Source organism: Erythrolamprus reginae, chromosome 6 (genome assembly GCF_031021105.1).
Source record: "Erythrolamprus reginae isolate rEryReg1 chromosome 6, rEryReg1.hap1, whole genome shotgun sequence".
Classification (NCBI taxonomy): Eukaryota; Metazoa; Chordata; class Lepidosauria; order Squamata; family Dipsadidae; genus Erythrolamprus; species Erythrolamprus reginae.
The window spans coordinates 63,540,254-63,557,657 of NC_091955.1; the positions used below are offsets into that span (position 1 = coordinate 63,540,254).

Consider the following 17,404-nt stretch of genomic DNA (forward strand, 5'->3'; position numbering starts at 1 on the left):
CAGGCTTCCAACCCGCTTTTTTTATGCCGCGCAAGCAGGGAATCGCCGATTCAAAGCTTCCCAGTGGGGGGGGCGGACCCCCCCCACCTTCAGCTCGCAGCCGAGTCTGACCACGGAGGTCATGGACCCTGGGCTGTGGTGCTCCTCGATCAGGGTGGTACCCGCTGAGGGAAGGGGCCCCCGAGGAGATAACGTTGGGGGTGGTGCCCACGGAGGGCAGAGACCCCTCTGGAAAATTCTCTTCAACCTGTAGGGAAGACAAAAGAAGAAAAAATTAAAAAGCACCACTTTAATAACAGTTAACATTGAAAACATAACATTTTAAACACTATTTAAGTACTCAGTACAAAAACTACAGTCTCTACACTTAGACTGAGTTTTTAAAACTGGCTCATGGGGGCTGCTAAGGGGGCGGTGCCAGTTAATTAATTATTTAAATTAACTCAGTCTCTACCAATAGGATTGGTTTACAACCCATGATGGACTCTCCTTCCAGAGTCAATGGAGAACTTCCACTACCGGTTCTCCAGAACTGGGCAGAACCTGCTGAAACTCACTTTTGACTATTAGACTTTTAAATTAAAAATGATTAGCATGGCTACCGATTACATTTTCAACTGCAAAGCCAATTAGAAAAAATGTTTAGAAAATTAGATGTAATTGATTTAAAATGTTGTTACCCTCATCAGCTGAGTTAACAATATTTAAGCAGCCTTTTCTGAATACAGTAGTACCTCTAGATACGAGTTTAATTCGTTCCAGAAGGGAGCTTGTATGTTGAACAACTCGTATCTGGAACAAATGGCTTTAGACTTTGTTTTTCTCCTCCGAGATAACCAGAAGCAAGGATTCCTGCGCCACCTAGCGGACGCTCGGCTCGTATCCCAAATTTGAGCTCGGGTCTCGAAAAGAAGTTTCTCTCCCCTCGTGGCTCATATCTTGGAATACTCGCATGTGGAGCAGCTCTTATCTAGAGGTACTACTGTATAAGAACTACCTAACCTAAAAATGATAAATCCCTCTCTCCTCTTCCTGTGACACATTGACATAACTCACAAGAATGAGGACCCGGATTGTGGGGGCAATAGCCCAGCTTTGTTTAAAAAGTGCTATTGCTAACATGTTGTAAGCCGCCCTGAGTCTAAGGAGAAGGGCGGCATAAAAATTGAATAAATAAATAAATTAATAATGAGAGAAGTCGAAGTATTTTTTTTTTTAAAAACTTTAGTTTTATTCAAGAAAAGCAAAGTCAATTTCCAGTTTAAATACATATCCTTCCCCAAACCAAGCATAGTTGGTTCTCTGTTTAGAAAATAAATTTCGTCTTGTCAAAATGCAGTATCCCCTGAAACTCTCCTTCTACCCAAAAGAATCCCCTGCCAAGAGCAAACTACCTTTTAGGCAATGCCACCAGAAGTATGGGGTGTATAATATTCCAGTTATCTTAATGTACAGAGAGATCTCCTAGTTCCACTCAACTTCAGTCCTTAACAAAAACTACCCATTCTGCCAAATGCTGCAAAGGTTCCATGCCAAATGCACATAGCTTGACTGTGTGTGGATATGTGCAAATCCATAGTTATCAATGAAGAACCACAGATTGGGAAAAGAATGATAATCATATTTTGATCCCCATACCAGCTGATTTTTAGTGTAAAATTAACACTTAAGGTAAAATCTGAACTCAGATTTCAAATGTAATCCTTCATAGAATAACATTAACAATAGCACTTAGATTTATATACAATCCCATAGTGTTTTATAGCACTCTCTGGGTAGTTTACAATAGAACACTTGAACATGTTGAGAAAAAGGAGACTTTTTCTATGAAACAATCAGGCAGTAGAGTAGCAAAAATATGTTTCCATAATTTCATTACCCATATATTAAATTTACTGCTGGCCATTTTTTGTGGTATAATGGTAAAAAACCACCATATGGTTAGCCTTTGCTTCTTTACAGTGTTAGACCTAAGGCCAAATAGGTATCTTATAATAATAAAGATAAAATTGATTACCAGACAATAAAGGTAAATGTACATGGTTTACAACTAGATCTACACATACAATACTACAAATGAAATTCAAAAGTAGTCTTGCAAAGCTAATAACTAAAAACTGACACTGGAATTCTGTAAGCCTTTCAGTAATTTTCATTCATGTAGTCCTAGCAATACTGCATTATGAAATTATCACACAGATTCACTACCTTGGTACTTTATTCTTTTGTTCGAGTAAAGCTATTATATAGCTTTATTGACTTCCTTCTCAACCAAAAGCTTTTCTTTCCTTTTAGAAGAAAATATTTTACAGCCTTTTGAAATGAAGGAAGCTTGCCATTAGATAAAACTTGTTATTACCTACAGGGGCTCTGAATTATTATGACATTTTAAGGAACAATATATCTTTGATGTACCCCAGCTCCCAGTCACATTTCATACAATTTAAAGAAAACGTGTTCAAAGAGTACTAATTAATATTTCCAAGTTTGTGCATCTCTAACAGAATTTTAAAATTTCTCAAAGAAATTATTTGCTGCCCAGGAACAAAATTTGTTGCAGCAATAATATATTACTTTTCTGATTGCATAATGATATATAGTATTATACATCATAAATGGCAGACATGGCATATACCACATAGTTAATTTCCTCTCTTCTTGCCCCATTTTCCTAAAACTCTTAGCATTACAAACTGGCAAAGCCACAAGAGATAAAAATACACGCGAAGAACAGTCCCTGACATACTCAATACATTCCAGATACTTGGAAAAGTGTTTCTTCCCATAAGGAAATATGCACGGAAACTTCGTGGTCTTGATTCTAGGTACTGTATTTAGTAAGTACCAATGTCCCGTTGAAAGAATGTCACTTCCAAGCCCTGTCCTTTCAACAGCTTGTCATTTCCTGAGGTCACAAAGGGGCATTCCTTTTCAGATATTTTAACTCTCAAAGTTTCAGTGGTAGGGCAAATGGCATTAGAATTACAACTCAGACTGTGAGCGTGAGATGCGAGGCCCCTTGCGAATTTCCTTTCGTTTCTCTTCTTTCTTTCTTCGCTTCTCTTCCTCCTGGAGAGCCTTCTGGAATGTGTTAGCACCAGGGAAAAACTAAAAAGAAAACACAATGAGTTTAGGGATTCTGGCATCAAAAGTATCACCTCGAGGCTCGACTACTGTAACGCTCTCTACATGGGGCTATCTTTGAAAAGTGTCTGGAAACTTCAGATCGTGCAAAATGCAGCTGTGAGAGCTATCATGGGCTTCCCAAAGTATGCCCATGTTGCTCCAACACGCCGCAGTCTGCATTGGTTGCCGATCAGTTTCCGGTCACAATTCAAAGTGTTGTTTATGACCTATAAAGCCATTCATGGCATCGGACCAGAATATCTCTGGGACCGCCTTCTGCCGCATGAATCCCAGCGACCAGTTAGGTCCTACAGAGTTAGCCTTCTCCAGGTCCTGTCGACTAAACAATGTTGTCTGGCGGGACCCAGGGGAAGAGCCTTCTCTGTGGCGGTCCCGACTCTCTGGAACCAATTCCCCCCAGATATCAGAGTTGCCCCCACCCTCCTTGCCTTTCGTAAGCTCCTTAAAACCCACCTCTGCCATCAGGCATGGGGGAATTGAAATTTTCCCTTCCCCCTAGGCTTATAGAATTTATACATGGTATGTTTGTATGTATGATTGGTTCTTTAAATTGGGGTTTTTTAGATTATTTTTCATATTAGATTTGTTTACATTGTCTTTTTCATTGTTAGCCGCCCCGAGTCTGCAGAGAGGGGCGGCATACAAATCTAATAAATAAATAACACTTTTTTGTTTGCTAATTCTCTTCCTTTTAGCTACACCGGTTATTCTCTCTGACATTTCAGTGATCTTCAGGAAATAATAGATAATTATTCAGGAGATAATAATCTTCAGGAGATAATAATACTAATCAAAACAAGTTCCCTGTACTTTTGCCCCAATTATTTGTAACTCTGTACAAGGGAAAGTCAGTCACTCATTCAGCTCTAAAGAAGCTTCTTGGATGAGAAGCAAAACATACTCAAAGAAAAACCAGAAAGTCCAGTTGTTTTTTTAAAAAGCACCCTTGGGACAAGAAAGAGAAAGCAAATCCACAAGATTGAGACTATTTTAGAATTCACAATTTCAAGAGTCATAGTATCTCCTTGCACATAATGGATACAGAAAGAGACATGATGGCAAAGTCATCCTGAATCTCTCTGCGGTAAATAAGTGCTTAGAACAGTACAGAAGGGAATACCCAGGTGCTAAATTGACCAGCTCTAGATGTGTTAAATGGTCAAAGCAATGGAAACTGCAGTGTAATGTTTCAAAATATAAAATAATGCACTTGGGGAAAAGGAATCCTCAATCTGAGTATTGTATTGGCAGTTCTATGTTAGCAAAAACTTCAGAAGAAAAGGATTTAGGGGTAGTGATTTCGGACAGTCTCAAAATGGGTGAACAGTGCAGTCAGGCGGAAAGGAAAGCAAGTAGGATGCTTGGCTGCATAGCTAGAGGTATAACAAGCTGGAAGAGGGAGATTATGATCCCGCTATATAGAGTGCTGGTGAGACCACATTTGGAATACTGTGTTCAGTTCTGGAGACCTCACCTACAAAAAGATATGGACAAAATTGAAAGTGTCCAAAGACGGGCCACAAGAATGGTGGAAGGTCTTAAGCATAAAACGTATCAGGAAAGACTTCATGAACTCAATCTGTATAGTCTGGAGGACAGAAGAAAAAGGGGGGACATGATCAAAACATTTAAAAATGTTAAAGGGTTAAATAAGATCCAGAAGGGAAGTGTTTTTTAATAGGAAAGTGAACACAAGAACAAGGGGACACAATCTGAAGTTAGTTGGAGGAAATATCAAAAGCAACATGAGAAAATATTATTTTACTGAAAGAGTAGTAGATCCTTGGAACAAACTTCCAGCAGACATGGTAGATAAATCCACAGTAACTGAATTTAAACATGCCTGGGATAAACATATATCCATCCTAAGATAAAATACAGAAAATAGTATAAAGGCAGACTAGATGGACCATGAGGTCTTTTTCTGCCGTCAGGTTTCTATGTTTCCAAGGTTTCCATACCATTATTGCCAATTCTTGTGACAAGCTAATATCTGAGTCCTCAGAGAGGGGCAGCATATAAATCCAATAAATAAATAAAATAAATAAATAAATAAATCTGAAGCAGAATCTGTATTGGGGTGCCACTTATAGATAATATAAGCAAACATGCATTTGATTGACTGCATAGGATCACTATAGAGAAAATTTCTGATTTGTCAAGAAAAAACTACTGCCATCCAGCAAGTGTTGCCCCTTTCGTTCCTTCATAAGAGAGTTGTGAATAACCAGAAAGAAAAAAAAGTTAGGAATAATAGATAAGATGGACTCTTACTTCAGAATTATCTGCTTTATAGGGATTCTGGTAGTCTGGAGATCTTTCACTAATTCCTAGCTCTTGAGCCATCTGTGGAAGAAAATATATTAAAATAATGCTCGTCTACAGTATATTATTATCTCTTCTACTCAGCAACCTCTTATTCCTTGCTACAAGCATCCTTAGGAAATTATCTGCTTCAGAATTCATCAATGTTTTTTTCAATTGTTTTTATATAATGTTAATCCCTAGGGTCACCATGGGCAAATTCATAATTAGTTAAAAAAATAAAAATAGATCTCCTAGTTGTCTCATTTGGCATTTTAAATGCAAATTCTGTCAAATCAGCAAAATAAAGCATACTGCATGACACCAACTTTTGCATGGAATTTCTGAGCTCACCTATTAATGTGACAACCATCTATGCTGTGCTCCCAGCTACGCAAATTATAAAGATTTTAAATACTTAGTGAATTACAATGTGAAGAGGAAAAACCAATCTCCCTCTACCAATCTTCTAAGTTCAATTCCTGATGATTTTATAGATACAGCCAAGACTTTTTTTTTGCGTAACAATAACAAAGTTATTGATTGTTGTCTTTGTCCTGAGTCTTTTTTCAACTTCCCAGCTTAGAAGGTACACATGTGGTAAATCACCCACGTTTCTGCAACACTCCGCGGCCTATACTGGCTGCTGATCGGTTTCCGGTCACAATTCAAAGTATTGGTAATGACCTTTAAAGCCCTACATGACATTGGGCCAGAATACTTCCGGAACCGCTTTCTACCGCACGAATCCCAGCGGCCGATAAGGTCCCACAGAGTTGGCCTTCTCCCGGTCCTGTCGACCAAACAATGTCGTTTGGTGGGCCCCAGGGAAAGAGCCTTCTCTGTGGCGGCCCCGGCCCTCTGGAATCAACTCCCCCCAGAGATTAGAACGGCCCCCACCCTCCTTGTCTTTCGCAAACTACTCAAGACCCACCTTTGTCGCCAGGCATGGGGGAGTTGAGATATTTCTTCCCCTAGGCCATTACAAGTTATGCATGGTATGTTTGTGTGTATGTTTGGTTTTTATAATTAGGGTTTTTAGTTGTTTTATTAAATTGGATTGTTACATGTTGTTTTTACCATTGTTGTTAGCCGCCCCAAGTCTGCGGAGAGGGGCGGCATACAAATCCAATAAATAAAAATAAAAATAAAAAATAAAAATAAAATCAGAGGACCAAAATAATGGATGCTAGACCATGCAGATATGCCATCAAGATGGTATCAGTACAGTTTTATATGCCTATGTATATACTACAAAAGCAACCTGTGAGTTGTGAGGGGATTGCAACTGGCCACGGAAATGGCTCGCAAGGATGCACATCCTGACATGCGTGAGTAGCATGTGAGTTTGTGCCAGCGTGCTCCGTTTGTGTGAGCAGAAGGCACACATGCATGCTGCTTGCACAAATGGAGCTGTGTGTGTTTATGCATACTTGCATAACCACCACCACCCAAATCTGCAAACTGAAAATGTTGGGGAACTCTAATCTAAGTAGAATATGTAAAATGCCTGTATAAGCACTTACTTATTAGTAAACAAACTTATATACTGCCCATCTATCAGAAGAAACTCTGAGCAAGTTAACTATGCTCAGTTTCTCCACTATTTTTTTTTCTGTAGAAACATCCTGAAACATTTCAAGCAAATATTTGTTTCCCTCAAACTTTAACCCAATTTCATTACTACCCAATTCTGAAGGATAAACAAACGGAGAGGAGGTGCCAAGCAGGCATACTGTCTTACCAATCCTAATACTTGTGAGTGGGGCCCTTGATCAAATACGCCCGTCTGGTTGCAGAAGCTGATCCCCCAGCGAATAAGGTTGTTCCAATTGGAATTGTGATCAAAGTAGTGATGCACTATTTTGGGAAAACGTAGGACTACATCCCCAAAAAAAGCAGTATTCTCCACCACATGGGAATAGGCTAAGGAAAAAAGAGTTGAAATGAAAATCTCAGACCAATTCCATGTTTTGAGGAATAATTTAATTATTCAACACACTTGAACCATTGCTTTGAATTAAGTATTAATTAAAAGGAAACATTTGTCCTAATCTTTGTTATCAAAGGAGAGAAAGGAAAGACAGAAGAGTAAGGATTCTCATTTAAATTAGTGATTAAGCATAAAAATAAGGGCATATCATTAATCGAGACTAATGAAGTACAGCATTTGGAAATTCAAATACGTTATCTAAATGCTTAGAAAAAGAGCACTGATCTCTAGCTTAGAACATAACTTCTTTATTACAGACATGTATAAATACCTAAATACCTATTTATTTATATCTAAACCTGAGATTAAATGAATATTTAATTGAGAAAATCTGAAATCAAATCTTTCTTGTTATTGGCCATCTCCTAAAATATTATTTTCCCTTCAAACACTAAAGTAAAATAGCAAGACCCTGGTCTGTTTCAGGTTTTATACATCATGCACAACTATTCACAACTTATAATGATCTTATGACTATAATAAATAACAATGTACAAAAACAGAAGGAACTAAGAAATAGTAGTCAACATGACAGAACTTTATCGCTTAACAACTCAAAGCTATACATTTAATTGGACAAAGGAACTGTGATTAGAAAGCAAAAAGTTTGTACCATCCTTTATCTTCTCATCATGAGAAAATGGTCCATCTGGTGAAACATCTGCTGCTATAAGTACTGCTCGTGAGTCTTCAAGAACCTACACATCATAACAGAAATTCATGTCAACTTATGCCAATTCTGCACCAACAAGGAAATGTACCAACAAGACCATTCTTAATTCCCTAGTACAATCTTCTTTTCTAATCTTTGGATGAAGATACCTAGCTGATGTAACTTTAACAGACTAGAGAATTTAGAAAAGGTACCCTGGCAGAATAATAAAATAAATATCTTATCCAACTAACCCAAATTCAATGTCTTCTGGATAGGAAATATGGATCTTGTATCATAAGATATTTGAAGGGCATCAGGTTAGAGGCCACCCCAGTATCTGAAGTACATGTACTGTGTACATTTTGCCAGGAGATTAAGACTAATTCCTCAATTACGACCAAAAAATAATTATCCAAAACTTATCAGGATGCTGCATTTTTTATAGTAAGAAAGAAATAGGTCTTGATGCTCCATACCAGGGCAAAGGAAAATATTAAGTGAATGAAGGCAAGGTATGTTGATGAAATAGCTGTTGAAAATGTCTTTCTGTATTAACCTTTGCCATGGAGATGAAACTCATGAAAAGCTAACTGATAAAAATAATTACAGGTAACTACTGTAAACTCCAAGCTTTCCCCAAGAAATCACAACCATTCATTTAGTGATCGTTTGAAGTTACAACAGCACTGAAAAAAGTGACTTATGACAGTTTTCACACTTACAACAATTGTAACATTCCTGTGGTCATATGATTAAAATTTGGATGCTTGGCAACTTGCATGTATTTATGACAGTTGCAATGTGCTGAGGTCATACTGTAACCTATTGTGACCTTCTGACAAGCAAAGTCAAGGGGAAAGCCAGAATGACTTAACAACCGGCTACTCGTATTTAACAAATGCAGCAATTGACTTAAAACCTATCGCAAGAAAGGTCATAACATTGGGCAAAATGCATTCAATTGTCTTGCTTAGCAGCATATACTGTATATTAGGCTAAATTGTGTTTGTAGGTCGAGAACTACAAGAGATTATGATCTTCTCTCCCCAAACACTTGGCTGCCAAATCACAAACAAGAACTGCTCAGAATGGCTGCTGATAACTTTTTCAGCAATCTACTTTGTGGGATGGTGAATCTTCTTCCTGCCCGTTGAATTAGCTCACAATCAAAATTAGCTAATGACATGGGGGCTAAACTTTCCAATACTTGTCTAATACTGATTTAAGAGTATTCAAGAAATATGCTGTAATAAAAAAAATCGGGGATCAGTTAAGCAAGGCTTACCTTGAAAAGACCCTTGAGCATGATGTCTATAATTTTGTACTGCTGGTTGACATCATTGAGTTCAATCAGATTCTTCAGTGCATTCATTTGGTCTTTGCGTTTTACTTCAAACAGTTTCTTATCTGTCTCTTGGTCAAGAGAACCATACAGATCAGAAATCCCATATTTTGTTCTATGGCCTCATCAACCTAAGACACAGCATAATCCTCCAATCTTATATTTTTGTCTTTAATTATCTCTCTTCAAGCTGCTTCACCAAGCTGTTTATTTTAACTACAGAATCTAAGCACCTATCCTAACAGAAATCTGCAAATGACAACCTGAAATATACTGGTCACCCAAATTCAGGTGACTGAATTATCAGGTTCCTTTGCCTTTAGATCTTACTGGTAAATAACAGACGTGTGCAGAACAAGATTGCATCCATCTATGACAAGATGGGAGACAAACACATGAACTCAATACCTCTTACTGAGACTTAGTTGTACAGAAATGGATACAGTGGAAATTTGCCATATGATTTCAAATCCTACTACAGTCACAACACCAAAGCCAAGAGTTTTGTGATTGCTCATGAGAACTTTGAAGTGCCAAGGAGCACCACTCCAAAAATGATTAGTTTCCTACAGTATATTTTGAAAAGGGCTAAATTGCTGACTACCTAGCTGCTCAGAAATCACCGTGAACACCTGAAGCTCATCTAGGGTTGATATTGGAGTTCCAAGACTTTCAATTTGGGATGACTTCAAGCTCCATGATATGGGATAGATTTTCCAGTGTTGATGGATTCGATGGCAAACATGTGTTTGTCAGAAATAATTGCAGCTCCAAAATACACTTGATTTAGTCTTCATTTTGGAACACATTGGGTACTAGGAAGACATTAAAGCTTCCTTTTGTTATGGCCAGATAATTCTTTGTCAAACTGCAGATTATAGCAGCCCTGAAACTCTGTAACCCTGTAGACCTCCACTTGATGCTTCAAGACTGTCCCAATTTAGTAAGCAATTCCATCTTGCTCCTAGTCTATCTATGAAATATGGAGTGACCAATTTCAAATCCAAGACCCCAAACTGGAAGAAGGATACAGATTTCCAATCCTGAATCTGATGTTTTCTTCTCTGTGTCAGTAGTCATACCTCTTGGTAATATCAGGGTAAAGAGGAATGTGCAAGCCACGAAATAATCCATTCTTAAAATCCTATATTGGAAGAGGGGGGGGAGATAGTGATAGGGAAATAACAATTTTACGTGATTCACATTAAAAACATATGCACCCCATAACAGACAATAGCTACACACAGTCAACCTTGTTATAACTATACCTGTGAATAGTAGTACAGTACATCAGTAACAAGAGAAATCAGGGACTGTGAATAATTCCAGTTCATCCTTTGGTATAAAAGCCAGCTGGGTGACTTTGGACTTTCTCTCAGTCCAACTCACCTCACAGGGTTGTTGTGGTGGGCCCAGTAGGCTCATGTTTTACCCTCCGCAGGCTCCAAAGGCTTCCCTGGAGCCGGGGGAGGGTAAAAACACCCCCCCCATTCCCAGACCCCCGAGGCTCTCTGGAAGCCAAAACAGCCTCCCGGAGCCTCTGTGCAAGCCAAAAATCAGCTGTCCAGCACACAAAATGCACATTGGAGCTGAGCTAAGGCAACGGCTTGCGTGCCAACAGATATAGCTCCATGTGCCAACTGTGGCACCCATGCCATAGGTTCACCATCACTGGCCTAGAGTCCCTGTGATGTGGCTAAATATATAGGTACATATTTGGAGTGGCTAAATGTGTAGGTATTTTCTTTATATTGCCTCACAAAGTAAGTTTCATATAACAAAATATAATTTTAATCTATCCGTACACTGATATGCAGAGGTGGGCTGCTGAGGTGTGGTCGTCCCCCGTGGCTCTGAGTGCCAGTGGAGTCCAGTGCAATTTTATTTATTTATTTTGTCCAATATACAATAATACACAATGAAGGTTATAGAGCAGGGGTCCCTAAACTTGGCAACTTAAAGACTTGTGGACTTCAACTCCCAGAATTCTCGAGCCAGCTCAAGTTGCCAAGTTTGATGTCCTCTGTTATACGCCCCTTAGTGACCTCTTAGGAATCTGGAGAGGTCAACCGTGGACAGTCTAAGGGTAAAGTGTTGGGGGTTAGGGGATGACAGTAGAGAGTCCGGTAATTAGTTCCAGGCTTCGCCAACTCGATTACAATTATGCCGCTGCACCTGGGCAGGTAGCGAAATCGCGCGCGGACAAGCAGGTGCGCCCCACTCAGTCAGAGTCACCACATGTCACCGTCCCACCTTAGCAGCCCACCTCTGACTGACACCGTCTGAGGCAGTCGCGAGTGGTCGAAGCCGGCCTCGAAAAGTCGTTTTTTCAACGCGGCGGGATCCTCGCTCTTCGAAAAGTCCCGCTTCGGGGCCATTTTAATTGGCTGGCCGTTTTCCCGCGAGTGGAAGCGGCGAGCCTTAAAAAGGCGTCGGTTGAATTATGGGAGTTGAAGTCCTCGGTTAAAAAAGGAAAAAAGAACGGAACGGTACAAAAAAAGACTCGGGATTCGGGCACGTGCGAATTCGAAACGGTTTCACCGTCTCCTCAACGCGACGCCGTCAAGAGACGCGACCTTCCGCTTTCTCCCTGCCGCTGTTGAAGAGATTCTTTAGACTTCGCGATCCCCCATTTAGGCCTCTTTCCCACCTGCAATCTTTATCCGTAACATTTGAGTCGCGCTGGCCAAACTATGAAGTATTTCCCCCCGCTTGCCCTGCAGTCCAAGATCACCCTTTAACATCTGCAGCTCAACAGCAACATAGCCTGAATATTTTTTTCCCCCGCGTCAGATCGGGAGGAATGGTCGTTATCCAGACGACGCCTAAACAGAAATCCTTACCGGCTGCCTGAATGAACCGCCATTCGCCACAGCAGAACTTTACTCCGACGAGACTGTCATGCTGCAACATCTCTTTCCTTTTCCCTAGTAGTTTTTTTTCGCCTGACTGGCCTTGCTGTTAGCAAACTACGCATACCCTACATTGATACGTCACTTCCTTCACCGTATTCCCAGAGTCCCGTGTATTGTAGTTCTGCCAGCAATTTTGTCCCCCCCCCCACTTACTAGTTTATTTTTTTATTTAGTCCAATACACAATGAGGGTTTTAGTGGGTATATATGTGTGTGTGTATATACACACACACATCTCTTCTCTTCTTTTATTGATATGTTCTATTACTATATCTTATTTTCTATTATCTCTTAAATATATTTTACTATGAGTATATAACCTTCATCATGTATTTTGCTATGTGTATATAGATATATACCCACTAAAACCCTCATTGTGTATTGGACAAAATAAATAAAGAAAGAAAGAAAGAAAGAAAGAAAGAAAGAATAGAAAAGAAGATATAGGAATAGAACATATCAATGAAAGAATAGAAGAAGAGATATAGGAATAGAAGAAAGATATAGGAGATATAGGAGAGCAATAGGACAGGGGACGGAAGGCACTCTAGTGCAGAGGTCCCCAACCGCCGGTCCGCGGACCGGGACCGGGCCGTTGGGGTTTTCCAGCCGGTCCGCGGCGCCGCTGCCCTCCCTGCAGAGGACATTATGCAGGACAGGGTGGAGCGTCGGGCAGGGCGGGGAGAATCAGGAGGCTCCTTTGGCGGCTGGGGGCTGCCTGGCTTTGTGATTTTGGCTGGGGGGGAGTTAGGAAGGTCCTACTTCTCGCCCCCCAGCCAAAAACTCAAAGCCTATCTGCTGGATACGGGCGATGAGCGGGACGAGCGGCACCGAAGCCGGTGGCTGTGGCAGCTGCTGCAAGAGGCTTCCGCGCCGCTCTGTCCCACTCATCGCCCGTATCCAGCAGATAGGCTTTGAGTTTTTGGCTGGGGGGGGACTTAGGAAGGTCCTACTTCTCCCCCCACAGCCAAAAACTCAAAGCCTATCTGCTGGATACGGGCGATGAGCGGGACGAGCGGCGCCGAAGCCGGTGGCTGTGGCAGCTGCTGCAAGAGGCTTCCGCGCCGCTCTGTCCCACTCATCGCCCGTATCCAGCAGATAGGCTTTGAGTTTTTGGCTGGGGGGGACTTAGGAAGGTCCTACTTCTCCCCCCCCAGCCAAAAACTCAAAGCCTATCTGCTGGATACGGGCGATGAGCGAGACGAGCGGCGCCGAAGCCGGTGGCTGTGGCAGCTGCTGCAAGAGGCTTCCGCGCCGCTCTGTCCCACTCATCGCCCGTATCCAGCAGATAGGCTTTGAGTTTTTGGCTGAGGGGGGACTTAGGAAGGTCCTACTTCTCCCCCCCCAGCCAAAAACTCAAAGCCTATCTGCTGGATACGGGCGATGAGCGGGGCGAGTGGTGCCGAAGCCGGTGGCTGTGGCAGCTGCTGCAAGAGGCTTCCGGGCCGCTCTGTCCCACTCATCGCCCGTATCCAGCAGATAGGCTTTGAATTTTTGGCTGGGGGGGGAGAAGTAGGACCTTCCTAACTCCCCCCCCCCAGCCAAAATCACAAAGCCAGGCAGCCCCCAGCCGCCAAAGGAGCCTCCTGATTCTCCCCGCCCTGTGGAGAAGTGTGGAGGGCTGCGTCACTAAGCTCCACCCCTCCATAACCCCACCCCCATTTGACCAAAGCCCCCCCCCCCCACCGGGCCGTGGAAAACTGGTCTAGCTTAAAGCCGGTCCCTGGTGCAAAAAAGGTTGGGGACCTCTGCTCTAGTGCACTTATACTCGCCCCTTACTGACCTCTTAGGAATCTGGATAGGTCAACCGTAGATAATCTAAGGGTAAAGTGTTGGGGGTTTGGGGATGACACTATGGAGTACGGTAATGAGTTCCATGCTTCGACAACTCGGTTACTGAAGTCATATTTTTTAGTCAAGTTTGGAGCGGTTAATATTAAGTTTAAATCTGTTGTGTGCTCTTGTGTTGTGGTTGTGGCTGGTTGAAATTGCGGTGTTTGGACTTGCAGCTGCAAGGCGCTTTTCTGAATTACAAAATCAGAAACGTGAACTGAAACACACTAGCTTATTTTCGAAAGCTTGTACGTTAAAATACCAGAGGCATCTGGAAGCATTTGCTGGCTGGGGAATTCTGGGAGTTGAAGTCCGGATATCTTCAAGTTGCCAAGGTTGGGAAACACTGCCCTACGAGACTAGACTTTCAATCCTGGGCTTAGAAAGCTTAGAACCAAGACGCCTTAAACATGATCTAAGTATTGCCCACAAGATCATATGCTGCACTGTCCTGCCTGTCGGTGACTACTTCAGCTTCAACCACAACACAAGAGCACACAACAGATTGAAACTTAATATTAACCGCTTCAAACTTGACTGTAAAAAATACGACTTCAGTAACCGAGTTGTTGAAGCGTGGAACTCATTACTGGACTCCATAGTGTCATCCCCAAACCCCCAACACTTTACCCTTAGATTATCCACGGTTGACCTATCCAGATTCCTAAGAGGTCAGTAAGGGGCGTGCATAAGTGAACTAGAGTGCCTTCCGTCCCCTGTCCTATTGCTCTCCTATATCTCCTATACCTTTCTTCTATTCCTATATCTCTTCTTCTATTCTTTTATTGATATGTTTTATTCCTATATCTTCTATTCTTTCTTAGATATATTTTACTATGAGTATATCCTCTATAACCTTCATTATGTATTTTACTATGTGTATACCCACTAAAACTCTCATTGTGTATTGGACAAAATCAGTAAAATAAATAAATACCACTCAAAAAAATAAACACTTAAACAGCACAATATAACTCCAAGCAAATCAAACTTCTTGAAATCAAACTGTCCACTTAAGTAGCATCACTGATTGACAATCAATTTCACATGCTGTCAGCACATTCTTTGTACAGAACAAAGTATTCAATGAGAACATTTCATTCATTCAGATCTAGGATGTGTTCTTTGAGTGTTCCCTTTATATTTTTTGAGCAGTGTATGTAGGTTTGGGACTTGTATGCAGAAAAATATTATGTGATTGCATCTTGAAATATTTCAAGAGGTGCTATGAAGTGCAGTTATTTTCTGTACCTAAATGGCAGCTATTATTCCAACCTATTCATATTTTTTCAGTAATAAAATGGTAATAATTCTTTACCGCATTCATTGATTCTTGGATTGTAAAATGGCTGAGCAACTTTCAAAACTAGTGGACTAGACATCATACGGATGACTCAGCCCATTATATTCATACAAGTAAAACTAAAAAAATTAAGAGTATCGTGCAAAAGTTCATTTATTTCAGTAATGCAACTTAAAAGGTGAAACATATGAGGCAAGATAGTTCCAGTCCTGATTTGTCATAGCTGTGATGATTATGGGGTGATTAACTTGGACTTAATTCAAAAAATATATTAAGCAGGAAAAGACCAGGTCAATACTTAAAGATCCTGGGAAATCCATGAGCTAAAGGCTAAGTTGAGGTTAAAAACAGCTGGAATTTTTTTTTTTTAAAGTTTGTATTGCCAGGAAAACTCCATGGCAATCTAGTACCAGGAACTGAGTTAAACATGGAGGTGGATGGGGGCATATTTACTAATACTGTACATCTTCTAAAAACTATTTGGAAATTTTTGATATCATGCAAGCAGAGTACCACACTGCTATTCATTAAGAAGCCTGCTTTTTTTCGGATTTCCTCACACCTTGAAAATATGCTAATGTTTTAATAGACACATAAACTTTAGGACAAGACTTCTTGAAATAGTGGTACACTATATATGCTAACTTTCGTATTGTTCTTTTTTCCCCTCACAAACCATTTGTTGCCCATTCAGCTAATAATTTTACCCTCTTTCCATCTTAAACATTTTAAATCGTATGTGGGATTTCCCTTCTTGTTTTCAGTTTGTCTGTTTTATAAACCCCTTGTTAAAATTCTTGAATTACAAGTGATTGCTTAGCTATAAAAACATAGTAATTCTATATTAACAAAAAAAATTGAATATGAAAGGTATATTACAGTTTACACATATCAAGCACAACAGAAAGACAAGAATACTGTATACTACTTCCAAATTTTTAACAAAGCATAGAAAATAGCCTTGAAATGAAGTGCATAGTTTTATTTATACCATTTCCAGAACAATGGTAAACAGATTTTAAAAATTTACATTCATGAACTTATATTTCTATGTCTAAGAAATTTCTAAATCTTTTTGCAGGGGAAAGAAATAACTGGCATTATTTGTTCTGTATGTCTGTAACTGCTAAGAAAATTTAAATGCAAGGTGATTTATTAATTTATAATACTATGTTCTCTCTGTTCGTTTTTCTTTTCTCATTTCAGCCTGTAATATGTGAGGGAGATATTGCCACGTTCCCAAGATATCTAAAGTCAAACTTGAGTTAAGAACAACCAAGTTGGAAGAATTATATTTTACTGAAAAAATATATGCATTTTTAATCAAATAGTCTAGAACAGTGATGGCGAACCTTTTTTCCCTTGGGTGCCAAAAGAGCGTGCATGTTCTCTATCGTGCATGTGTGAGTGCCTACACCCATAATTCAATGTCCGGGCAGGGAAAAAACAGCTTCCCCCATCCCCTGGAGGCCGGAAACAGCCTGCTTACCAGCTTCTGTTGGGCCCAGTAGGCTTGTTTTTCACCCTCCCCAGGCTCCAAAGGTTTCCCTGGAGCTGGAAGAGGGTAAAAATACCCTCCCTCATTCCTCCAGAGGTTCTCTGGAAGTAAAAATGTTCTCCCAGAATCTCTGCGCAAACCAAAAATTAGCTGACCAGCACACACATGCACGTTGGAGCTGAGCTAGGGCAATGGCTCGCATGCCAGCAGATATGGCTCTGCATGCCACCTGTGGCCCCTGTGCCATAGGTTCGCAATCACTGGTCTAGGAATCTTTTTCAATTTCTAAATCTACTTTGGTGCCTGACTTCTGTTCTTTTAAACTACAATTCTATGCACGTTTACTCAGAACTACTGTATATTTTTGGACTATAAGACACACCGGTGTATAAAACACACCAAGAGTTCAAAGAGG

The 17,404-nt window shown here is 40.6% G+C and overlaps 1 protein-coding gene across 1 annotated transcript in view; it reads right to left on the reverse strand.

Moving 5' to 3' along the window:
• Positions 1-1,206: 1,206 nt before the first annotated feature.
• Positions 1,207-17,404, reverse strand: part of MEI1 (meiotic double-stranded break formation protein 1) — a 58,212-nt gene continuing 42,014 nt past the window's right edge. The window contains 6 exon segments of the mRNA XM_070756023.1: positions 1,207-3,108; positions 5,422-5,493; positions 7,196-7,377; positions 8,058-8,142; positions 9,385-9,506; positions 10,473-10,585. Coding sequence (XP_070612124.1) covers positions 2,983-3,108; positions 5,422-5,493; positions 7,196-7,377; positions 8,058-8,142; positions 9,385-9,506; positions 10,473-10,585 — 700 coding nt within the window. The 3' untranslated portion in view covers positions 1,207-2,982.